Raw genomic sequence first — 26,424 nt, 5'->3', positions numbered from 1 at the left:
ATATGTTTCATAAAACTGTATATCATGTAAATTGCAGAGGAATTAGAATTGATCTGGCTGTTTATTTATGACTCTCCTTTGCTTCAGCTTGCTGTAAAATCAATGCTTGAATGTGTCATTAAATCCGGAGCTTTATATTCCTGACATATGCTCACCAATCCCTGTGGTCTTCACCAGCCTGGCTTTACTGTGTGCTCCATCTCCTTTGGTGGTGTATGCTGCCACTGAGACGGAGTACAAAGTCTCTGCTTTCAAACCTCCTAAAATCAGCTCCTGCAGGAGAAAAAAAAGCACAAAAATTAATTGCTGAGCCTTCAGACTAAGAGTAGATCTATTCTACATCTTTTCCTTAATAATTTAGCATCAGTGATGATCTAATTACATAACAGGATGATCAGATTTGCTGTGCTCAGACCTAATGAGAATTTTAATATATTGGATGTATGATATTAACAGAGAGCTTGTTAATAATGAGAGGCAGTCGGTCTGCACTCACATACAGAGTGGATTCGTCCTCCTCCATCTTGTTGCAAAGGCAGAACACACGCCGCAGGCAGGCGAGACAGAAAGGAGACGGATGAGTCAAAAATGCTTAAAGATGGAGCGCTCAAACATGACTGAGGCCCCTCAAACTCCAATCTTAACTACAATCATCTCACCTGAGACTCGTCCAGTAACAGGTCTTTGATTCGGGGCAGGGTGCGTGATTCACCGCTCTCTGCGCGGCTGAAATGCACCTGGTATCCTCGGATCTGGCCTTGCCGTAACTGTGGCAACACAGAGCGCCATGTCACTCGCAGTGCTGAGGAATTAAGCGGCTGGACGTCCACCTGGCGAGGCGCTGCACCGGGAACTACACACACAAACGGAATTAACGCGGCTATAAAACAGGAAAAACTTGAATCAAATAAGTATAATGGACTGAGTTTAATTAAATATCCAATAATTAAATTTCCCTTAAATTAAATGAATAAAAATATTACAAAATATGATCAAACCAAGTCACAACAGCTAATTATAGTTTTATGTACATTTTTAACATTTTTTTTAGTGAAAATAAAGGAAAAAGAAAATTATAACAAATATTCATGTCAGCTCAACTTTTTTTTATTGACTTTAGAATTAAACAATAAAAAAAGAAATTAAATGGTTTCAAGTCCACCCTGTTTGTTTTATCTCTATTTAGATATCCATTTAACTCAATTTATCCAACAAAACTAAATAAAATAAAATAAAAATATACTTCAAAATGCTTTATTGTATTTTAATTCATTAAAAATCTTTACAGAGCCTTGGACATGACATCCAACAACATTTTCCCTTTCAATCACATTTGCCACAATTTAGTATTTTGCGGTCACATTTTATTAGCATTTTTTTGCACAAGTTAGCATTTTGTGCTAACAAACTAGCATTTAATGTCCACAAATGAGCATTTTTGTGTACAAATTAGAAATAAATGCACACAAATTATTAATTTATTAGCAAGAATTAGCATTTTGAGGACAACAATTTGTACTTTGTGTGCACAATTTAGTATTTGAAGAGCACAAATTAGCAGTTTTTGGCCACAAATTATTATTATGTTTACAAAAATTAGTATTTTTTGCACACAAATAAATATTTGGTGGTCTCAAATTTGTATTACTTTTATACTGTTTGTGCACAAAACACTGATTTGTGTGCAGAAATGTGAACTTGTACTCACAAAATACTGAATTGTGTACACAAAACGCAAGTTAAAAGCTAATTTATAATCACAAAAGACTAATTTGTGTGTACAAAATAATAATTCATGGCCACAAATTATTCAATTGAGCGATCCATTTATTATTATTTTCTGAATGTCGTGTCCATAAAATGAACATGTAAATAAAATGTGTGTTAGCACACCTACCATCCTCATCGGTTCTACAGATCACAGGTGGGCTGCTGGGTCCGGTTCCAGCTGCAGTGGATGCTGCCATGGTAATATTGTACCAGCTCCATTTCTCCAACCCATCTATCACAGTCTGGCCCTGATGGGCTGGGATAGGAAGCTGTTTCACCTCCAGGCCCTGATCTCCACCTCCTGGCCCAGAAACCCTCTGGTATTTCAGCTCATAACTTTCCAATTCCCCATTCTGGCCCTCCACTGGAGGCGGCCTCCAACTCACTCTGAGCGAGGTGGAGGCGACCCGCTCGCAGGACACACCCTCTGGTGCAGCCGAGGGCTCTGATTGGAGAAGGGGCGAGCAGGGCAATTGAGTTTAGGAAAGAACCAAGAAAGAAGGGCCAAAAAAAGTGACAGAGGGGAAATTTACAAGCAAGCGGATAGAAATAAGGATAAGAAAGGAAACAATAAGAAACTAAAGTAAACTGAAAGTAATAACACTCGGCTGACAAAACATGGTTTGGGATACAAGAGGTGGTGTTGTATTATAAAAGCATAGAGTCACAGCCCAATGAAACAAGGCAGAAACAAATGCTTTGACTTGGCAACTTAATTATAAGCAAAGAAAAAACAGCATCTGAAAACCAGTAATTACTTTTGGGGCTTATAGGAAAGAGTAGGGTTAACCCTTTCAAGAAATTCAACTAGATCATGTCGGTATTTTTCTTTTTAAAGGAGGGATAAAACTCTCACCACACAGGAGAACAGAAATATATATATATATCCACACAGCAGCCCTCATTGCAGCATAATCCTCGAGTCTTCTTGATAATAGAGCAGTGTCAGACTTTCCTCTGGTGGCCAGAAGAGGATCTTGAGCATCACGGCCAGAGATAAAGTGAACTTATATAGATTTTAGTCGCTGTCAAAAGCATTTGGAATTTAAAAAAAATAGGGGAAAAAAAGGCACTCGGGTGAGCTAGAATGAAAGAAAGAGATGAATTAGGAAAATAAACAAACCCAAGTTGAGAAACATGTAAAATCACCTTCACCACCACTGATTTCCAAGCCGCAGATATCACTCAGCTCCTACAATGTCATTAAAGTAACACACCCTCAAAAGCCGAGCCTGGCCCAGGTGTTGGGGTTTGTTTGTGCCCCTCGAGTGTGTGTGTGTAACAGTCTTAGCTGACAGGTTCAAGTATCTATTCACTCAGCCGTACAGCCACTGTTCTGTTGGCCTCGGGGGACAATCTTGATGTGCACCAAAGCTTGGCGATAACAAAGCACACGCAACCTCCCTGGGAAATGAATTCTGCTGCATGAAATAGTCTGCTTATCTAGCACCACACTCGCCCTGCGCTTTGCCACCTCCTCTTGTGGTCTCCCTTTTAATTTAACAAAGAAAGGAGAGACAGCAAGCTACAACTGCTGTCTTCAGTGTGATCCCAAATACAGAAACTTACCACAACCTGCAGGATGCATTTTTGCAGCTTCTTTGTTAATTCTTTTTTAAAACTATTTTGGTGTCTTTTTAATATTCTTTGTAGATGTGACTACATTAAAGACCCACTCCAATGAAAATCGTGTTTTGGGTGTTTTTAACCTGTTCTTGTGGCATTTTTCCTCATATTCAAAGGAAATTAAGATTAAAATTGAATTTCTAAGTATTTATTTTCTGAAATCATTGTGAATCAGGAAAAGACGAAAAATGCTGTTGAAAAGAGCAAATAGCTGAGATCTAGAAACTACTAGCTCCCTGCTCTGCTCCATTCCTATGCATCCACCTGCAGACAAATAGATCCATGTCTGTCTTTGTTTTCTTCATCTGAGGAAAGTTCCAATATTTCTCTCTATTTTTGTTGCAGTGGTAATGTTAGGTTGGGGGTGTAAGGGGCTGTAAGCTAGCGGGAGAGAGTAAACAGATGGATGACGGAAGGTGAGGGCAGGCTTACTCCATGCCAACAGTCCTGACCACAACTCAGAGGCAAATTTCGGCTGCTCTGCAGAAACTATGTCCTAGAAAATGATAGGTTTTTGATTTTGGCTAATCATAATAAAAAAAGACAACTGGAAACACTTTTACAAAAGATTAAAATTTGATTGGAGTGGAACTTGAATGAAGTTAAAGTGAAGTTAGAGAGAAAGGATCCTTTTCGGTGTACAAAGTTCAGACCTTACCTCCCAGCACACCCTGCTGACCACCTTTCAGTAAAAACCCCAAATCACTTTCAGGCTGCAGACGGTTTCATTCTCTCTAAGACATTCGATACTGACAGAGTGGAAAATATGAAAGGAGGACTAAGAGAAGGAAAATAGAAACGTTAATCGGTGCTCCATCTCCATTTGCCAGGATGACTTGGCTGTGGAAGAAAGACAGCAGCTGAGCCGAGGGGGAAAGGCACAGTCAAATGTAGACGGATGGGCGGATGAATTTAGAAACAAAACATATGGAGGAATGAAAAGATAGTTTGTAGACTTTTCCAGGCCAGGAACTGAGGACAAAACACGTGTAAAGACCCTTCCGGCACAAAACCCAAACATTACAGTGAAGGAGCTGCACATGGGCGCTCACATGAGTACAGTATGTGAACACAGGTGAGTTGAGACGTACTGGCTTGTGTCGTCCTCTGCACCATTTCATGAGAGAAAGCTCCGATGCCTTTGCTGGAGATGGCGGCAAGGGAGAAGGAGTACTCGGTGTTTGCCTTCAGACCTTCCACGGTGTAGGTGGTTCTTGGCGTGAAGGTCAGCTTCTCCTGCGAGACAAGTGCCAGAGGAGAGAGCAGAGAGGCCAGGTGACAAAAAGAGAGAAGAGAGGAGGCACGTGTGAAAATGGAAGGATGGTTACTATAAAACACACTGAAACTAGTTTTCATTTTAGCCAGCATCCTGTTATGCTTTGTTCACACCAAGCTTAGAAATGTGCATTCAAGGAAAAGTCTATGTAATCGTGCGTATCTGCGTTTTTCACTTTCAATGCTCTCGAGTTCACGCATCGCTATGCACGTTTTAATTCCATTTTTTGGCGCAATGTACATTGAACGTGAATTGAAAGTTAAACCAGTTGAACTCTGACCAATCAGGGACCGAATTTGATGGTGACATATGCATGGCATTCTTTTCAAAACACGGAAGTAGAAACTTGATCATGAAGAACAAAATAATAATTGTGGTTTGTGCACGGCTGGAATTATATGGCACCAAGTCTTTTATAAATCAGAATAGAGCTGTGAAAGAAAAAGCCTTGAAGAAGATTTGCACCGCTCCGACACTGTTAGTATAAACACTGTCTGCTAAAAGCGCGTTTAAGAACCCGTGTTCAGCGTGTTCTTGAACGTGCATCACATGCCCAATGTATACGTAGCATTAGGAAATCACATCAGAAGAGTTTAAGGAAATCTTACCAGACTTCCGAACTTCACAGGCTTGTAGAGGAGCTCATAGTTGATAATTTTCTCCTTAGTGAATGGAGGATCCCAGGTCAGCTCAATACTGGTGTCTGTCACTTTTCCGGCCCTAAACTTCCCAGGTTGGCCTGGAACTGAAATGGACATGCTAAAATGTTCCTTTGTTGCACTTTAAGTCGCTGTGGTTTCTGACATAAATTTTACAGTTAGAAAACATTTTCATTACTCAAATCAACTCATAAGTTGAAGAAAACAAAATTATGTTGATTTTCATTTCTTTAGGTAGCTGCTACAGATTGACAGTCCGGCTGGTAACAGCATCAGAGATATAAAGCTGTCATCTGTGTGTCTCTTCCTACACATCCAGTTGCTTCACAGCGGCTGTCAAAGCGACACAATCAGCACTGAGACATAAGTGACACTTTTGAATCCTTGTTCCTGTTTGAATTCTGCAAATTGCACCACTTCTATCTAAACAGCAAAAATTGTGTTCGAGAAATTGCATTTCCTGACAGGTCAAGTCTTCACCATGGATTGAGAACCACATTTCCCATAAGCCAACAAACAAATGATCAGATTCAGATTCATGATATACTGCTTTTTTTTTTCTAAAACAGCTTGAAAAACTTCTAAAAGACAACAAAAAAAACTAAGTTTAGGAACAGTTTTACTTTACAAAACAGAAACAAATACAAAGGAAATGTTTCTCAGTAACTTCAGCAGATTTAAGACATGTATTAAAAACAACAACTAAACTTAAAGTTATAAAGCTTCTAAATCAGAGAGAAAAGAAAAAAAAGGCTTAAAGGTTTATAGCTTTGAAAGGGTTATTAACTTATTAAGTTAATTAGATTTGATGTGATGAATTATCGTCCATCTAGCTTCAGAACCCACTGAATCCCTTTACGCACACACGAAGCCAAAGTTACGCACGGATCTACCGTGAGACTGTTTTCACGTCTCACAAATTCGTCCGTAAGTGCTGCGTTTAAATACCAGTGGAATGCTCGGTCATTAGAATTTTCCTATCAGCCTTCCGTGCGTAACTTTGGCTTCGTGTGTGCGTAACAAGGGATTCGTGCGTGTTTTTTAAAGATGTGTTTGTGTAAGTAGTTTCAAGCTGTTGTAATCTTAATTTGTGCATACGTAAATTGCATTTTGTATTTTTTTCATTTTATATTTTTTTCACTTATACACAAAACGTATTATGTGAGTAACAAATCACGCACAAATCCAAATTTATGCACAAATCCTAATTTACGCACGCACAAAGCGAGAATATGCATACACAAAGCCTAATTTACGCACAAATCAAGATTTACGCACGCACAAATCCGACTGAGTCTAATTTCTCTCCATATAAAACAGTTATCTAGCACTTGATCACTTTGTTTGAAAATCCATCAGAAACCCACAGATGTGTAATGTTGAAAAGCTATTTTTCTAATCTGCAGCGCTTATTGCTCAGGAAGAATCAGAGTTGATGTGAAATTTAATGTTGGTGACCTTTGCTGGATGTGCCGGACCAGGGAGCCCTCAGGCAGCTCAGCATGACAAGCCGTAATGTCGGCTGCACGGTGACTTTAGCCATATGCAGTCCCTCAGACAAACCACAGCCTCTCTACACAGTCCGTGGCTACTTCCTGTTGTCATTTTTTAAATGGAACCTAAAGGCCGTGCATCCACTCAGTGTGGACATCCACCCACTTTACTCAAATGAGCTCATCCCAGACTGACCAAAACAAAATAGGATGGGAAAAATGATGCAGAAATTCAGCTTTGGCACTAGACATCTTTAACCATGGGTGATCTAAACATGCTTGATGCTTGCTTTTATTTCAGAAAACGCATCGATATGACATTGATTTTTGCTGACACGAACCTCCATGCAACACTTTGACTTTGATAGGAATTGAGAAGGGTCCATCCCCCACAGAGGTGAAAGCGAGGACTTGGACAATGTAGGTCTCTGAGGCGACGAGGTTCTGGATGGTGGTGATTAGGCTGTCCTGGACATTCTGGATCTGCCACTCATTTATAGGCCGGGATGGGTCCATAGTGTAGTACACACGGTAACCTTTCACCTACAAGTTAAAAAACAGAAAAAAACAAAATAGAGGTAGGGTTGAGCTTTCTGAGGTTACCGGAGACTGGTCTTGGATTTATGGTTTTCCCTTTAATCCCATCGCCACACAACCCATAGTAATCCCTAAATACCATGTTTTAACACTACTAAAATGTATGACACGCCAAAGTCATGGTCTTGTTTATTTAAAAAGGTTTTTGCCCTGCAGAGCTCGGTCAAACATTTACCTAAGAGGAATTCTCTTATTCTAGCAATTAAGATCTGATCAACCCTCCCCCCCCTTTTTTTTTTTTACCAATGCAGCAGATTGGTCAGAATGTATGTAATCCCTTTTGCAAACTTCTTAAATCTCCAGCTCCCCCACCTCGACTGTTGTTACTTTTTAATATCTATAATCCCCATATGCACTCAATTCTGTGCTTTTATGAATGCGGCGAGTCTTGAAAGAAGGAATTAGGTCTCAAGAGGGAGTGTTATCAATTTAGAGTGGACAGTCCTATTACCTTTTTCTTTCTTTGAAGAGCAACGGAAGCAGCAAGGGATAGAAATCTTAAGCAAGACATAATCCCTGTGTGCTGCCCCAAATGATACAGTCTTAGATCTTTCTGTCATTTTGGGGATACACATTTTTTTTGATTGAATCCTTTGCTCACCTGCCCATTGGGCTCCTCAGGTTCTTCCCAGCGGATGAACACACTGTTCTCAGAAATGACGTGAGCCTGGACGCTTTGTGGAGGGCTGGCAGGGGCTTGTTCTCCTGTACGAGCCTCCACACGGGTGGATGGGGGACCCTGGCCGATGCTGTTGAAAGCTGACACCCGGATCTCGTACTCAGTGTTGGGGTAGAGCCCCCCAATGCTGTAGCGGGTGGTGGTGATGCTGTCCACGGTCTCGTATTTGCTGTCCGGCCCTTTGGCTCGGTACTGAATAATGTAGTATGACACAGGGTCGGGATTACCAGAATCCCAGGTGATGGTGATGCTGGTGGCTGTGGTCTCCGTGACGATGGGAGTGCCAGGAGGTTTTGGTAAAGCTGGGGTTCAGAAAGACACACATAGATGTTTAATTTCTTTAATATAAATTGTCCAACTAATAAATAATGTTGTCAGTTCCCTGCACATTCTGTGTTTTGTTTGAGATAAAAATCTCAGGAGAATCCTGATATTGCAGTCTGAGAGAATCATTTTGTGGTCTGCACATTTGTTTTTTCTTCATATAGAAAATGTTTGCTTATGTTTCCTCAGTCTGGTCAGATTCCAAACACATTTTTCCTTTTTTCTTTTCCATGTAAACTTACATTACTACAGGGCATGCCTGAGCTGCACATCTCTACAGAGGAAGATTAAAGGAGAAATTTATTTTTGTGTTTTTGTACATGTGCAAGCATCTGTTCCAAAAGAACTTTGGGAAATGCTTCAACTGTTATTTGCACTTAAGATCTTAAATTAGCTAAAAATACAAGAAAATGGGATTTTTTGTTTTTAGATGTTTTGTTAATACACACCTATTCTAACATTTAGCACATTAAAATAAGTTAAAGGTTAAAAAAAGGTACAAAAGCTGAAACTTGAAAATTGTGACTTGTGACATTATCTACCAACATTAATGGAGAAAAGTAGGAGGATTTTTCCCATCAAAATCACAATTCAAACAGTTTAACTTAGATGTAAAGATGTTTAAAACCAACATGTGCTGCTTTCAAGATGCAAATTTGAATTTAACAGTGAAAAAAAGGGAAAAAACAGACTAAATGATTTTTTAGGTAAAAAAACTAAACTAGACTGGCATGTTTTCTAACGAGATATCTGGAAACCCTAATACGATGTAATGTTTGCTCTATTACACACAATAACAAAATGTTGCCATCACTAAACTGTGTTAAGACTTCCACTTCGATCATTTTTTTAATCTATTTTTCAAAAGTTTTTATTTTATTTTGATTATGCCGTTTTTAGCAAAAACTTTGTTTTTAAGACAAAGTTCCTGCAGTGTGACAGTAGTTAAGAAGAAATGTATTTCGGAGTTGTGGGTGGGACTGTTGGCATTGAGCCCTCCTTCCATCAAACTTAACATTAGCTGTGCAAAAAAACAGCGAGCAATATTGGAGCTATTCAGCCGTACAGTTTTGAGCCATTTTCCAGCTCAAACTGAGAAAACCAAGACGTACATGGATCTATTTGTCTATGACTGGATGCATCAGGATGGAGTGGAGCAGGGAGCGTATGGTCCGCTGATTGTAGCTTTTAAGTCACATCTACAAGCTTTTTGCAATGCAGTTTTAATCCTAATTTTCTTTACATAAGTCCTTCATCATGAGAAAATCCTCCCAAGATGTTAATACACCAAAAAAGACAATTTTTATCAGATTGGGTATTTAAGGGTTAAGAGAAGAAAAATAAAATGCAGGTGTACATTACCATTACCAATTTTATATTGAAGAAAAAATTGATTAAAAACAAAATAAAAACAAGTCTTAAATATTTTTCCTAGATATTTTCTATAGTTTCTGATTTTTTCTGCTTTAAGAAGGCAGGTTTTTATATTAGATGTAAAAAGTGCAATTTTCAAGCAGAACACCAGGACTGTGTGGATTATTCCCTCAGCTTCCAGAATGTAAACTCATTTTGGATCCTATTACAAGCTTTTTTTTTCTTCGAATCAGTAGGTTTAAAAATAAAGTGGAGGAAATTAGGTTTCCTCAGACAGGAGCAATCACTGCAGAGGTTTTTATGAAAAAAAACAAACAAAATAAATTTACACAAAAAAACCAGCAAGTGAGAAAGTAATACCACCGGTGATACATAATGGTAAACTATTTAAAATAAAAATTAAAAAGAAACCCAATTTTTACTTCAGAAAGGGAAATAACAAAGCCAGCGTTAAGAACAAAGTGTCTCTTACTCTTGACTAACACCTGAGCAGTGGCCTCCAGGATTCCCAGGCTGCTCATGGCCACGCAGGTGTAGTTGGCAGACTCTCGGACACCGTTGAGCTCCAGAACATTCCGTCCGATGGGCATTTCATCCTCGGGGGTCAAGTCCTCGTTGCCCAGCATCCACTTGACGTAAGGCATGGGGGACCCCACGGCCACGCAGGTGATGTTGACGCTCCCTCCTGGCATGATCTCATGGTTGGAGGGTAGGATAGAAAAACGAGGGGGCACACGACGGACTGAGAAAGGAGGAGAGTCGGGGTAGAAAGGAAGGGGTAGGGGGGTAAGAGATTAAAGGGGGTTAGGCAGGGGAGTGGGGAGGGGAGCAAGGAAAAGAAACATGGAGAGAAAGAAGGAAGGAAAAAGAGGGAGATTGAGAGAGAGAGAGCAAAGCATAGAGCAGAGAGATGGAGAGAAAGAGAGATTAAGAGCAAGAGAAGATAAAAAGAAAAAGAGGAAGAAAGAGAGGAGAGGTAACAGGAAGGGGGAGAATGAACTTCAGGGTTTTTACAGAAAATTACAAAGGGATATTTCAAGTTTAGTCCCAATTACTTTATGGTATTGATGATTCCAACAAAAAGACACAAAACTTGTGTTGAGCTCAACCATTCAGTGTGAGCTGCCTACTCAAAATAAAACAGTGACAAACTCTTGAGTATCGTTTCAACCAGGACATGGCAACTCTAGTCAGCTTCTCTTTAACAAATTGATCTGTTTAACAGAAGATTGAAGGATTTATTTTGTATTTTTTAATAACTATACAAGTTCTCCCTCTAAACAGAGACTGAAGGGAAACTTAAACTGCTTGAGGTTTCCTTGTTACTTGTGCAGCAGATGGGCTGTTTTTGGAGGGAGTGTATGCATCATGGAGGCCGATCAATAGGATCTGCCTGCTATTTGTGTCCCCCGTGTGAAGAACAAGCAAAGTGGCGAGTTATATCCAATACTGCATCTGTCAGAGCTGCCTAGACTACATTTTTTTTTTCCCAGGGAGATTCATCGAGAGACTGAACTCATAGGTCAGTTGCATGCCTGGGCGACTCAAGAGGAATAAAAATGGTTGAGAAACACAAAGAAGAGAACGAAGAACTGAGGAGAGGGGAGACAGAGAGGAGCGACGGAAGAGACGGAGGGGACAGACAGAGAGCGAAAGGAGGGAAAAGACAGAGAGGGAGAGGCAGCTCTGCGTCTCTTCCAGACAATGACAGGCAATGTAGCAAAGGACAGCCACATTGTGCAACAAGATACTGTACAATACAGAGGATTCATAACTGATACAGTGTGTAGGAAAAAATGAATTTGAGATGTGGACAGGAGTGGGTCCAAGGAGGTGTTGTGGCAACTACAAAGTGATCATTGGACACTGAGTAAAAAACACCAAGACAGCATGAAAGAGGCAAAACGGGAAAGTGCGAGCAAAAAGATAGATATGTGAGGTAGTATGTGCATGTTTATAAGTTAATAAACTTATGTACATGTGTCTGTCGCTCCTACACATCAGGGTGCAGACAGAATGCAAAGGAAGAAGAGAAAAAAGGGGGAGGAAAGGAGGGGAGTGAAGATAAAGAGAGGGTTAGGAGAGGGTTGCGGGGTTAGGAGGGAAAAAGGGGGGAGAAAAGAGGAGCGAGGAAGAAGAAAACACATGGATCTATTTTAAAACACGGCTATATACCAGAGTCAGGCCCATTCAGAAAGTAGATGCTTCAAAAGTGAAGAAAGTAAGGAAAAAAAAGAAAGAAGACTGATATAAATCGGATGTTGAAGGAGCAGAGAGGAAGAGGATACCCGAGAGTCACAACACAGGAAACAGAAAGTTACAGAAAAAAATAACCAGACAAACGTCTCTGGATGAGACGAGAGAATGGAAGGGAAGGGAGACTAAGAGCAGAAACACTGTCAAAAAACAGAACTCAAACTTAGAAAGCTTAAATGGGTAAAAAAAAAAAAAGATTGAGCAAATGACTTAAAGGTAAGAAGATTTCATAAAAAAGGTATTTTAAAAATCTCGCAGTAACAATTTATAAAAACTATCCTTTATTGCTAGTTAACAAATCATTAATGAACAGTTCGTTAGTTGGTTAAATCCCGGTTTAGGGGTTCATAAATGTGCCTTATAGATAGCCCATAGATAAAGATGTTAGTTAGCAAGGTATTAATGACTTGTTAACAATATATTAATGATTTATAACTTTATTAGTTATTAAAAGATCATGAATAATTTGTTAGTTAAATTATAACTAATGACTTAAGTATCAGTTAATAGTTAACATTTGGTTACAGGGCTGTTATGTTAAACGTGAAACTATTGCTTTTCAATAACTTCTAGTAAATGACTAACATCCAATTAATAATAATGAACTAATATATTAACTCACACTTTACAGATCTGTTGGTAATAATTTGTTGAAACTATTTTACTAAAACAAGTAAAGCTGTGTTGAACAGCCAATGGGTAGAACAAGTGAAAGGTACAGAAATTTGATGTGATTTTGAAATTGTCCCATTTTTGTACCTTAACCTTGTTACACCCACACGAGTTGGTTCTTTACCAAAGAAAAACCACAAAGGAAATGTTGAACATTCTGTCAAATGTCATCACATGGGAGAACAGCAGTCTACAACAGTACACAAACCCATGATGTTTGGGCACTTTGTGTGCAGAAAAAGCTCAATAGATCAATATCAAGCCATTGGAATTATTGATAACGCACAAATTAGCACAACTTGGACCCTCTTTCTATTGGCTATCTATAAGGTACATTTATAAATCTGTAACAAACCACTAACTGTTATTTAACAAGTCATTTATAGATCATTAATGAACAATTTATTAGTGATTTGTGAACTAGCTATGATAGAAAGGTATTACAAGGTCTTACCAAACTTATAATTCTATAACACTTTAAAGAAATGACTTCAGCAAACTAAAAAGAATAAATAAATACACACAATAGCAGGTAAAAGTAAACCAAAAAATAAATAAACACCGGGACATCTGCTGCTTAACCTTCACTCCATGACAAGTTACATCATGGAGTCTCATCCCCTCGCTTAAAGAATCTAGAAATGTTGGCATTTTTCCACTAATTAAAAAAAGTTGTCACGGTCGTTTAATGAGTAACAGACAAAGGTCAAAACATTTGGAACAAAAGAAAAAAAGAAGAGCCCAAAATACCCAGAATTGGAAACAGAAGTTGAAGAGAAGAAAGAGACAAAGAGACAAAAACAGGTAGATCTGTTAGAAACCAGACGTGACTGGGCAGGCATCTCCTCATCTGAGCATGCTGAGGTCAGACAGGCAGGCAGGCAGGCGGGCAGGCGGGCAGACTGCTCCATGCATTAGACAGACCCAGCAGGTGCAATGTAACATGGCAAAAAATCTGTTATTTACAAATGCAACCAAACCACAAATAATAACGATCTTCTATGCATATTTTGAGTTAGTTTGAATGTATGGAGTGACAGGATGAAGGTGACAGCTCAAGATGATTATTAAGGAACTCTGAGGACTGAGCTCTAAGAACCATCAGACCTTCTCAGTGACATGGCTGAGCGGGAGGATAACGTGGACTCATAACTGAAGTTAATGCATTACGTGCTCCCAGAGCCTCGAGCTTAAAGAAAATTAGGCTTTCGCTCAATTGGCCTCCACGTTTTAGACAGTTTGTAAGAGCTAGGCCCTGCAATCTTTATTAGCAGAGCTATCATTAGACCGCTTCTTTGCAGGGAGTCTGGAAGCTACAGGATGGGAAGACCTTGGCACAGCCGTGAGGATTACCACCGCATCTTTGCGCTGATATATAGCTGACATTTACTCAGCTCTATCCTGTCCATCTCAAGGACACAGCTCTTACTAACCACTTTAATAAGAGGGAATCATTAAAGTCCCCTCAATAACTAAAAACGAGAGTGGACGTGATTAATTGGAAATGTCATTCAATAGAGGGGTTTTAGATTGAACGCTGGAGATAGTAACAATAAAAAACACGAGTTATTTTACATTAATATGTCAACATATTTAAATACAGCCAGTAAAACTAAAAGTATGATTAAAGGACAGGATTATTTAAAACAGAACAAAACTAGACCTTTTTGGCTGATCTGAAAGCCAATCTGAACTTTGATATGGACAAAACAAGTGAACTCTGGTCCAAGTGAAACCAGGTTTGGTCATTTTGTAAGTAAACCCTGGTGCGATTAAACAACATTGGATTCTTTCAATCATCACATCAATTGGAACTCAGTTTTATCAGGGATTATTGTAACAACTCCTTAAAAGGGTAATAAAAACTGAAGTGGAGCAAACTGCCAAGAAAAGTCACACAATTACAGCAGCCACTGGCACGGGGGCTCTTCTGATAAAAAATGAGCTCCAACCAGGGAGGAAAGAAAAGCATAGAGAAGATAACAGGCTGCTCCTTATAGTCCTTCTGAGTATCGCCTTCACCTCATCACTTCATCACATTTACAGACAAAACAATTTAATTTCTGAGTCAAGCTTCTTCAGATCAGGAGTACCACTGTATATTCCTACTGCACTGTGCCTATACTCCTTACTCCTTTGGCTCACTTTAATTCTTTGGTCCAAGGATAAATCTATTCTCAGAGTCACACAAACTTTTTTTTTTTTTTAGGCACATCACTCTTTTGTTTTGCACCAGAGTTCAGATGCGTTTTCACAACGGTGAAACAAAGTGGACTATTAAAAAAAAGAACTCTGGTGTGAACCAAAAATGCCCAGCATGACGTCAATATGGGCAATATGTAATCTAAAGCTAGTGACTGATCCCTTAGCAAAACGTAGTACACTTGACGTTTATTTTAATCAGAGTATAGTACAGCATAGACCATGTACGTGTAGTTTAGGAAGTACACTGAATGTCTCTTCAGACTAAATTGTAACATTTTAAGTTTACAACTTAAAGATAGTATATAAAAGTAAATTTCAAGTATTTCATTTCGTTTTTAGTAAAGACTAAGTATACTCAGAGTCCACTTAAACTTCTTGGGATGTAAGTGCCTAGTTAAAACAGCAGCCAAATTTTTAATTTTAATTTTTAAATTTAAATTTAAATTTTTAAAAAGCAAGAATTAGAAAATTAGAAAAAAATGTTTTATGGGTAAACATGTTTTAGTGAACTTGTTTGGTGACAATTATCCCGTAGTGACAATTAGGGACAATTATCCCTAAAACACAATATTAGCACGAGTTACACTAGATCATTTTCTCCTTTGGGCTTCCTTTTTACCAATAATACTGCCCCCACATAACACAGTGTGTGAAAGCAAAGTCCTTTTTTTTTGGGGGGGGGGGGGGGGGGTATTTTCTACTCGTTTCCCACCATAATACTACTATGTAAAAGCTTCCAAGTAAAAAAAGTTTAGACAGAAAATTAAAAACTTTTAAATCTTCAGGAATAATGGAAAACGTTTTCTAAATATAAAATAAAGAAAAAGAGAACTTCTTTGAAAAGTACAGCTAAAAAGCAAGCATCCTCTAATCTGAGGAAATATCTTGCTTATCTGAGCTGTTTTGCTTGTAGACACTGCATTTAGCAGCTCCGTATTCTCTAAATTACAATTGTTTAAAAACAACTTTATAGCTTATTTTTCAGCCTATTGGATTCTTAAAGAATACTTGCAGCCCTGTTATATTGCTTCATTTACAGAGACACATTTGCAGGGCAACATGGTGCTTAGTTTCCCTGCTTTTTTGATAGGTGAAGTGGGGCAGCTGGAAATCTGATCAGAAATCCTCTGACTAAAAGACATCAAGTTCATCTCCTGAGCTTTAAAAGCTCTCCCTTAAAACATTTGGCATGTGAGGGGAGGCCGGAACATCTGAGGAGCTGAAATCTCACATCAAACACGTCTAAAGCTTTGACTTTCTTTACCGCAGCAGATGGATTCCTCGATCCACAAAAGCTTATGGTGTTTAAAAGAAAACTGATGCAATGCTGCTGTAAACATGCTCCTGCTCCAGATTCTTAGAAACTGCCTTCTATGGTCAACTGAAAATGAAAGAAGTTTTTCATTGAGGTGCTTGGAATGGAATCCTAAGTATCAATAAATCTGAGTCATCAGGGGTTTGCTCTCTGGACCTTAGGTGACAGTATGTATCCTAGAATTTGTATGTAATGCATCAATTATCTATTACTAGTGATATGATGTCTGCCATCTTGAGTTTAAGTCATGGATTCAGCCCTGCAGGTGATGCCTCTAAAGCAAACATAAACTTCAGAACAAAGGCGACTATAGAAGCTTGACTATGAATGCAACTTTCCCAGTGAGTGCATCAACGGGAGCAGATGTGATGACATGGGAGCAGAGCCACAAAGTTTCAAAAAGAAAAAGCAACAAAAAAAAAAGACATGAGACGGCAGCAAGTTTAGTAAAACCACAATCTGAGCAGATCAGTAGGCGTGAGCGCACACTGTGCCATGCTCCTGTGTCAGTCCATCAGTCAAAGATCATGCAAGCAGAGCTCCTTTCTCTTTCTCTCCCACTCCTTTCATGCAAACATTGCCTCTTTTTAATCTTCCAATTCTTGGGTCTCCATGACAACAACATCATACCATGCAGAAAACATTGATCAGGGAGTGAAGGCAATACCAAGGCTTCTGTACACAAGGCCTCACAATGCAGTCAATGCACTCTGCTGCATAAGCAGACCACCTCTTCAGCGCAGCAGCTACGCTCCTCGTTTTTTGACACAGCTTGTCATCCTTTCACTCAGAGGCTACTCCTCTGGTTTTGTCTTTTTTTTTCCTCTCCTTTTTTTGTTTCTCTCTGTTTCAATAAGTGACGCTTTCTCTGAAACAAAGGAGTAACAAAAGAAAAGAAAAGAGCGCACCAACCTTCTCGAAGCTCTGAGGGATGGAAGGGGTTTGATGCAGAACACAATGACGTGAGAGGGGGAGGGGGGTGGGGGGGAAGAGAGAACGAGGAAACACAGAGAGAATAAAAACGGCCAGCGCAAAGCCACTCCACCGCCCCGTGCATTCGCCCCCCACACACACACACCTCTGATCCTCCACATTCACATAGAAACCCAACTTGTAAATCTGAACATCGGCTGTGGTCTTTCAACCACCAGCAGCTGTGCACAGGGCTGCATACAGATAAAGTTGTGCCAATTTAAAAACAAAATCATAACTTTTTTTAGCCTCTAGCACAGAAACCACATTAGTAGACAGATCAGTGATGCTTGCATTAAACTGAGGTGTGGGCCATTTTTAGTCTGGGATCACACCAAAGCTTAAGGCAGACTTGTTAAAGGTGGTTGTGGGAAATATAAAACAACAAGATCCACATGTATTGTAGACAATGGATGGGTTAGTAATACTAGTTTAAGTTATGGAAAAAGAGGTATCTTCTTACAACCAGTCATATTTATGTGCTAGTGTGTGTGTGTGTGTGTGTGTGTGTGTCTGTGGATGTGCATGAGTTTTCATCATTCTACCTCGAACGTAAAGGTTTGCAGGAGAAGAGTAGCGCACGCCTTTAGAGTTGGTGGCCACACACTCGTACTTCCCTTGGTCCGTCTCATCGCTGTTCTCAATCTGCAAAGCTCCTGTGGGAAAACAACAGAACTCTGAGTTGTTCTTGCAGGAAATGGTCCTTTTTTAATATTGTTTAACACTGTCAAATACCCAGTTTATGGCATTTGGTAAGACCAGCTTTTCTTTTGACAGTTTTCTTTCATAAAACTGTCGAAATTACCTTAATTTTGTTTTTATTTCTAAATAATTTCCAATCACTTACAGAAAAAAGCTTCCAGGTTTTTCCAACAGAACAAGACATAAAAACAAAAAACAAATAAGAAAAAAATGAATGCCAGATTTTATTGTATTTCAAAATAGAACAGAAAAATATAAAAAGACCACTCAAAGAAATAGTTATTGACATGAAACAAGAAATTATCAAAAAAGTTTTCAAAAATATATTTAAAAAACTGTGACTGCATAATACATGTAAAAACAATTATATTCATATAGACCCACTCAGATGAAAATTGTGTTTTGTAGCAACTTTTGATTATGGAGGAAATATATAAAAAAAATAAAGTCAAATTTGCATTTTGGAATATTTCTTTATTCAAATCATTGTGAATCAGGAACAGATGTATCTTATTTGTAATGTAGAAACTAGCTACTAGCTCCCTGCTCCACTCCATTCTGATGTAATCACTTGCAGACAACAAGTTCCTCGTCTGAGCTGGCATCTGGCTCAAAACTGTACAGCTGGATAAAGTTAGTTCAGTTGTGGGTGACCGGAAGTGGGGGCGGGCTTGCTCCATGCTAGTTGTCCCACCAACAACTCAGAGGCGAATTCCATATTAACTACTGCCCCTCTGCAGAAACGAAGTTCATGTAAACAATATAGGTTTTTTGATTTTGGCTAAAAAAAGCATAATCATAGTCAAAATACTACTGGGAACGCTTTTTTATTTTTTATTTAGATACTTGTTAATATAAAATACGTTTTTATACTTCATTCAACATATTCATCCAACAATTTATTCCTTTTTTTAAGGGTAGTATTTAAAGGGTAAGTATTTTATTTAACGCTCCTCTATATTTTCAGAGATAAAATTTTTCTTTCTCAAAGTTTAGAAAGGAAAAAAACAACAACAACAACAAAACAAGTAAACTCAGCTGTCATGTTTCTGCATCACCAAGTGATCCCTTACCCACAGCAGGCAGTTCTGTGAAGACAACCTTTTACTCTCTTGGCAGTAAACTTGCAGTAGCTTTACCCTGAGGAAGCGACCCAACAATGCTCTTGACTTCTTCACTTTTATCCTCCTACCAAAAACCTGCTGTGATAAACAGTATCTCCCAAAACATAACTATAATTACACTCATGCTCATCAGGTGTTCTTTGCATTCAAAAGGTGTTATCCTCCATCTGCCTCTTTTTTCTGAAAGCTTTTAAATGACCAACAGAGATATTTAAAAATGGTTGTTTTCTTTTTTTTTTCCAGCTGCTCTGTCACATTCATGTCACCGGAAACAGACTTTGACATGATGCCTGAGGAGGAAGCTCAAAATCAGGCATCACATTCTGCTGCAAAGCGAACTGGAAAGATTCAGGCGGGCAGAATCCAATGTGGAAAATGCGCATATTCTAAAATAGACACAATTATTTCAAACAAGTGTGTTGATAAACAGGCTTGTCCACACACACAGACAGCAGAGGGAATATTCTAAATGTGCTATTTTTAAAAGGGATCCTTTGAGAGGCTGACAGGAAATGGAGAAAAATTGCATCACAGAACATTTAGCTGGTTTTATTTATACACATTCAATTATTGGTCAAACAAAGGCTCATATTGATTTAGCACCGACATAAAAGGAGGAATGCTATCATGTCATAGATAATACAAGTCTTGAATTTTAAAATAAAAATGTAGAAATATCCTTTTTTCTGCAGCACCATCATGCTGATAGTGATGTGATTCTATTACATGAGACAAAAAAAACACATTTATGTTTATACATATTCAAAAGAGTTTAGGGTATCTAAAATATATCCTAAAATATATCCAAGAACCATTTTCTTTCTTACTTTCCTACAAGCCCCGCCCACTCTCACTGACTTTCACTGCTATCTTGGCACGGTGAGGGACAGATGATAAGCTGCTTTACTTAGCATTACCAGTGTGAAAATGTGTTATATAACAGCCTTCCGTCTCATCTTCCTGTCATTTGCTTTGCTTCAGCAAAGTGTTAAAGTAACACAAAATGAACAGAAAAAGAACCTTAAAGATGTTTTTTAATGTGAAACTCTGACCTCCAGCTGTCAACTTTGTTAACTGGGGGGTGGGGAGTGTAGTTTGTTGTCTCCTGATGAACATATCTGAACAAATCACCACGTTACACCAAGAGCGGCTCCTTTAATTACAACTTTGTATCACTGAACTACATTGGCATCAAGAATACCTGCTCCCCCCTTGAGGTACTTTGACAACGCCATCTGGAGTTAAAGATGAGCTGAGAAATATCAGACTAATTTGCATCAGAAGAGTAGATGACTGACATCAGGTTTGATGCCTAAAACTGTGTACCGGTATTTGTGGGGGGAAAAAAGAGACAAACAATGATACAAGCATGCAAAACATTGCTGCAGAACCTGGGTCACCTAACTGTTTAGCTACTGGTATAGCTGCTTACAGATAGGGATGTGTTATTTGTTAGTATTTATACTAACAAGGAATCGGCTCATGTCATCATTTGTGGTTGCTGATATGATTCATAGTTGATATTGGTTAATTTGGAATGATCATTGACCGGAAAACCCAATCCATGACATCTTTAGTCAGATATTTTCCAATACCGATTATCACTGACTTATTTCATTTTGATACAATTCTATGTTGACATAGGTCAATTTGATTACCAACTCGCCTCAGACAGATTGATTAAAATATAAATCAGTTCATTGATTAAGTCGATTAATCATTTTACCACTATTTACAGCCTTTATGTATTATTTTTGGTCAAAAACTGTATGAAAAAGCAAATCAAAATAATTACTCAACAGTTTTTTCACGAGGAGTGTTGTCATCTGTTTGTCACCCAAAGCGCGTATATATATATATATATATATATATATATATATATATATATATATATATATATATATATATATATATATATATATATATATATATATATATATATATATATATATATATATATATATATATATATATATATATATATATATATATATATATATATATATATATATATATACAAACGCACATATACAACCAAGCCCTAATTTTCAGTGAAGTAGTGTGCTCTAAACATATTTCTGAGTAACTGCTCGTCAAGACAGGTCAAAAAACCTTGTCTAGAGTAAATTAGTGGGGGTATGACAGTTGGATGATGCCAGAAAGTAGTAAATATCATTGAAAAACAAAACAAACTTAAGTCTCAGACCATCTTTCCATCCAAGTTATGGGTCTAGTTTGGTTTCATATATTCTCTACAGATACATTGTTTTTGCCCACATCTGCTTAAATTTAGATTTTGACAGGACTAAAAGTGAAAGAAATAGTATCATTTTAAGTAGAAAAGAGGTAAAGTTCAGCTCGTCACACTCAGCTGGAACACGAGGGGGTGTTTTGTGCATGAAAGTGTGTTTGGTGAGATTAGTCTCTTCTAGCTGAAGCTGTCATCCATTTGCCTCTGTGTTTTGCAGTTACATGAAAGGAAACCAGCTTGTGGCCCCCTCTTTCTCCCTATTTCTGTTCTCTCATTTCCCCTGGTGCAGAGCAGTGTTAGGAAATAAACAGGAATAAATTATTCGCCATACAAGACAAATCTTCGCTTCAGAAAGCGGTGAAGGCAAAAGAAGAGACAAGAGAAAGATGAGGGAGAGACGACGTGGAGTTGGACAGGTGGGTTTCTGCAAATGCAAGCTCTCCTGACAGCTGGAAGCGGTTCACAGGCCCAGACAGCACAAATTTTAAACTGACAAGTGAAATATTTTTCTATGCAAAACAAGTAATTATCATTCGTATAGAAAGAAAGCTGTTCTGTAAACTCAGACATAGAAAGGTCAGCTGGCACATATTCAAGAAGGGCAGACAGAGAACTGGAAATGAACCAAAGGTCTGAGGAATTAACAAGATGAGGGTGAGGACTTTGTTGGCCAGTCTTGAAGCAACTGAGAGAATGAGTCGCCTGAGGTAAACGGAGCTGCTGCAAATTTGTGGACGGTGTACTGTGTCTGCTGTTCTGTGTCGACAGCTCACTTGATAGCTTCACAAGAACACTCAGGTCAAAAAGCTCACCTGGACTCGTGACAGCACACAAGGTGAACAAAAAAATCCAACTACAAGTTGAAAAGCATAAAAATGTCATTAAGTTATCAAAAGAGGAGAAAAATCCTTTAACCAGCTCATTTTTATTAGATTATATGCAAACATGTTGATCACCCCTTTCACAACTAGATAAATAATGCTCAAGTCTTTCATATGGTGAAACTCATCAAGCAGGAGATGAAGTCTGGACACAACCAACATTTATTAAACATATTTAGAAGGAAACTCTCAGAGTTATGGTTCAGACACATTTGGCACCACAGTAATGTAAAACTGGATCAGATTTCTCACTAAATAACTAACAAAACCTTCAATCTTCTAAAATGTACACACAACTGTTTATATCCAACCTGTGATAAACTTTCAAGGGAAAATGTGACTGTAATTAGCATCAAAATTAGTTGCACTTAAGCACACCAGCAAAGAAAATAATAGCCAGGAATTATTTTTATTGTTTGGCTACTTTAATTTTTTTGTCACAACATCTGCTGTTGCATTAATTAATAACAACCTTGTCTTGAGGGGATACTTTCCAAATAAGGTCTTCTTTAGCCTGCTTCAAAGTTTCTTATTTAAGTTAAACTCTGACTTCTGTGGTGGCTTAGTCATTTAAGACAAGTACATGTCTTTGTCTCCTAGAACGATTCTTTCAAGTTTGGCCCTAAGGAATCTTCACATAGTCATCTTTGACTAAGCTTATGACTTCAGGCAGAAAGAAGAAAAACAATACAGGCAAGGACAAGCAACACATTTGTCCATCCAGCCTGTGGAAAAAATACAGCCTTAATGCAGATTTGTGTGTTTTTTATTAAATTCCTTTACTTATAAAAGAAAATAAGTAAGTTTCATTGGCCATAAGAGCCACAAAAGTTGTGTGTAGTGTTTGTTGTCTTTGCATTTACATAAATAATAAGCCAGAGAGGATGTGTTTCACCCGGAAAAGCCCACTACATCAAAGAATTGACAGAAAATTCGAATTCTTGGGATTTAAAGATATTGTTAAACCCTTTGAAAAGCCACTAAAGGTTTTTGCTCATAACAAGTTTAAGATGGAAAAATATTGACATGAGTGCACAGGGGGAAAAAAATACATTACCTATTCTATTGTCTTAAATTTGATCCACATATCCTTTAACATGGTTTAACTGTATTAATTAAAAAAACATTATCAACAAATTTTATATTCCTACAATACAGCAATCCTCTTTAAAAAAATGAATAGATGTTAAAATGTGTGAATCAAATATGGTATGATTGGTTATATGGGGTTAAGAAGTTTCATGTTTGTAATCCATAATAAACCATATAGCAGTGGTTGCAGTGTATTTGTAAGGGCATAAAAGCAGCTGGGATGCATTAGTTGTTTGTGTTTTTCCCCAAATAACAGCTTTACAGACTCAAAATAAAGCTTGGGAGTTGGGTTTTTACATTGAGGAAGGTCTATAATTAGTCAGAATTTCTTCGGAAAAGAGTGAATGTCTTCTCGGTCACATCTGCATTTGTAACAGTCTAAAGATAGATCTGTCCATAGTGAAAATATGCTGGGAGAGACAAGTGTGCTTCATTTAAAACAGTTCTAAACTACCTGTAGACTAAAACTGTATAAATGAATCAAAATCATAGGGTCGTGTGATAAAAACAGTGGTTCGTATCACCAAACAGGCATTCATCTGCTGTGTTTTGCCAATAAGAGGTTACAATGGCGGGCCAGTCGGAAAACATGCAGGACAATGGGCCCCATGGGCTGGAGTTTGACACATGTGGTGTACAGAGACGATGGAGGGTCCCACTTCTGAACTGGAAGTCATTAGGAAGAGTGTTAGCTCAGCACAAAGTATTAAAAAAGCCCAGAGATGTAACCAGATCAGAAAACATCTGGCATCAGGGTGGGTGGGGCTTTACCTCAAAAAACTTGTGTTTGATCAGGGTTTGGGGTAGACAAGCGGCAAACTAATGGCTTTCAATAAACATGAGCTGCGGAAGAAACATTTTATGCTGGTGTAAAGATATATACGATCACAACTGCACATTACGGCCTCTTTGCAAAGGGTACACTATTGTGTTTGGATGCAGACAGATGTCTGACCAGTTTCTCCTCTATCCTGACACACAGCACGGTTTAATGACTAATAGAACAGGAAACAAAACTCGACTAAATTATTTATAGAAACATTTTGAATTTGCAACCTAAGTTGTGACCGTCCCTAATGGGAAAATGAGAACTGAAACATGACACATTTCCTAAGAAAGACGGGATTTACCAGAAGTCGGTGTATGGGTCCACACTGTGCGCCATCTGTTAGAATTTTGGTTTATGAAGGTTGTTAAGTGGTTTGGTAAGCTTCTAGTCCCCAACGACAGGGATAGAAGGATCGCTTGTCAGGGATAACCTCACGCACATCTAAACTGCTGCAGCAGATGGCATGGAAATACAAATGGATGCCCGTTTGTGGTATATACATTTCAGAAAAGTTCATCTCAACACTGTACCATATGTCTCTCTCCCCAGGAGCAGACAATGTGTGTGTGTGTGCAGGTATCATATTAGCGGTATAAGCACAGTGTTCCCGGCTGTGGACCTGCTCAAGGAATGCCCCGCAGATGATGAGTACTTAAGAGCTGCGAGACAGCTCAGAGTTCCGCTTTGTGAGATGCACAGGCAGTCTTTTTTCTTTTTTTTTTATTTTTCACCTCGACCAATATAGGGCACACAGTTATTTCCCAGACCCAACACAGAGAGAGAAAGGAACAGCAGAGATTATGGACCAAAACACATCAAGTGCGGACCAGTGAATGTAATCCACTGCCTGACCACCATTAGCCATTTTACCCTAAAGAAGTGCTTCATCCATAACGCATTTTAGTGCTACTTTGTGCCTCGTTCATGTGTGATTGATTTTCTTAAAGCCATTTCACTGCAGCATTTGGTTCATTATGCAGCACATTTTGTTGCTCAGGTTTGCGATACTTTGGGTGATTTGAAATCCTATTAAAGTTGGCGATGGCTCTCACTGAGAGATTTGTCTTGCTGCTGTTTCACTGATGATAAATAGACTTTAAAACAGTGTGTTACTCTTGAAAAGGGCCAAACACAGTAAGGTAACAGGGAAAAAAGGTCTAAAAACTAAAGCATCTGCAAAAAAAGAGCATTTATTTTTCTGTCTTACGTGATATGACACACACAAAAAATTAATACACGAATAAATGTGTCCAAGACAAACATTATCAGACTGTTTTCATAAGATAAAAATACCTTGGGGCATGCCGATGACATTTCTGATGAATATATTTCAGGTCTGAAAGCTTTGCTTCTCTTCAAACCTCATGTGTGCCTCATTTTAGGATCATTCACCTGCATCCATGCAGCTGTAAAGCTATTTCTACTCCACACTCCACCCACCACCCACAGCCACACTGCAGACTGTTTTCACAAAGGTAATTACACTGTAGGTATTCTGTCGTTTATGTCACAGTAGCAAGCTCTCATTTCGACACATCAATGGGCTATTAGAAAGAAACTATACTTATGATTAGGCACAGTGAGAACAACTTGCTGTATTTTGTAAAGAGCAAAAATTTGAGGAGCTTAGAAAAGGAGCAATTCATAACAATATGACGCTGATAAGCTTTGCACCGAAGCAGATAATTTCTAGTTCAGACCAAAAACAAAAAAAAAACAAAAACTGATGATCATTTTTTATATTTACATAAAAACTGTTCAATCGCTGGCGGTTCATTGTTAGGAGAAAAGTAATGTCAAAAATTCAGCAGAAAAACTTATATTTACAATGAAAATTGTGTTTTTGTTGTTTTTAACATATTCTTCTGGCATTATTTGGCTCCGCCCTAATGATGGAGGGTAAAATAAAATTCATAAAAAAAATAAAATTAAATTAAGCTTGCATTTATTTCTTTATTCAAATCCTTGTGAATCAGGAGCACAAAATGCACAAAATGACAGAAAATGCAGTTGGAAGAAGCTTGTATGTATGATGTAGAAGCTAATGGCAGGCCACAAGCTACCTGCTCCATTCTGATGCATCCACTTGCAGCCAAATAGATCGATGTACGCCTTTGTTTTCCTCATCTGAGCTGGCATCTGGCTCAAAAATGTACAACTGAATTTCTCCAGTGTTATGTTGGGGTTGTAAGGGGCAGTACGCAAGCTGGAGAGCTGTAAACAGTTTGATGATGGGAAGGGGAGGTGGACTTATACTTCACTTACAGTCCACGGCTCAGAGGTAAATTGCTAATGAACTACTGCTGCTTTGCAAAAATTATGTCCTA

General features: G+C 38.4%; 1 protein-coding gene across 10 annotated transcripts in view; it reads right to left on the bottom strand.

Annotated features, from left to right (window-relative positions):
• The window catches only part of LOC101169564 (receptor-type tyrosine-protein phosphatase S), a 62,624-nt gene that overhangs the window by 17,732 nt on the left and 18,468 nt on the right, over nt 1-26,424 (bottom strand). For 4 of the 10 annotated variants that reach the window (XM_020711002.2, XM_020711003.2, XM_011486681.3 and 1 more), the window contains exons 5-14: nt 17,764-17,874; nt 10,271-10,540; nt 8,023-8,402; nt 7,166-7,367; nt 5,281-5,417; nt 4,488-4,632; nt 1,898-2,215; nt 660-853; nt 497-523; nt 156-273 (exon numbers count right to left, since the gene is read on the bottom strand). In XM_020711002.2, the coding sequence (XP_020566661.1) occupies nt 156-273; nt 497-523; nt 660-853; nt 1,898-2,215; nt 4,488-4,632; nt 5,281-5,417; nt 7,166-7,367; nt 8,023-8,402; nt 10,271-10,540; nt 17,764-17,874 (1,902 nt within the window). Of the gene's footprint in view, nt 1-155; nt 274-496; nt 524-659; nt 854-1,897; nt 2,216-4,487; nt 4,633-5,280; nt 5,418-7,165; nt 7,368-8,022; nt 8,403-10,270; nt 10,541-11,776; nt 11,792-17,158; nt 17,171-17,763; nt 17,875-26,424 lie in introns of all 10 variants that reach the window. The other 6 variants (XM_020711005.2, XM_011486680.3, XM_011486682.3 and 3 more) reach the window with 4 other exon arrangements.

This window comes from Oryzias latipes, chromosome 17, assembly GCF_002234675.1.
Source record: "Oryzias latipes chromosome 17, ASM223467v1".
Lineage (NCBI taxonomy): Eukaryota > Metazoa > Chordata > Actinopteri > Beloniformes > Adrianichthyidae > Oryzias > Oryzias latipes.
The sequence above is the reverse complement of the archived record's forward strand: the minus strand, read 5'-3'. Positions and strand labels throughout refer to the sequence as shown.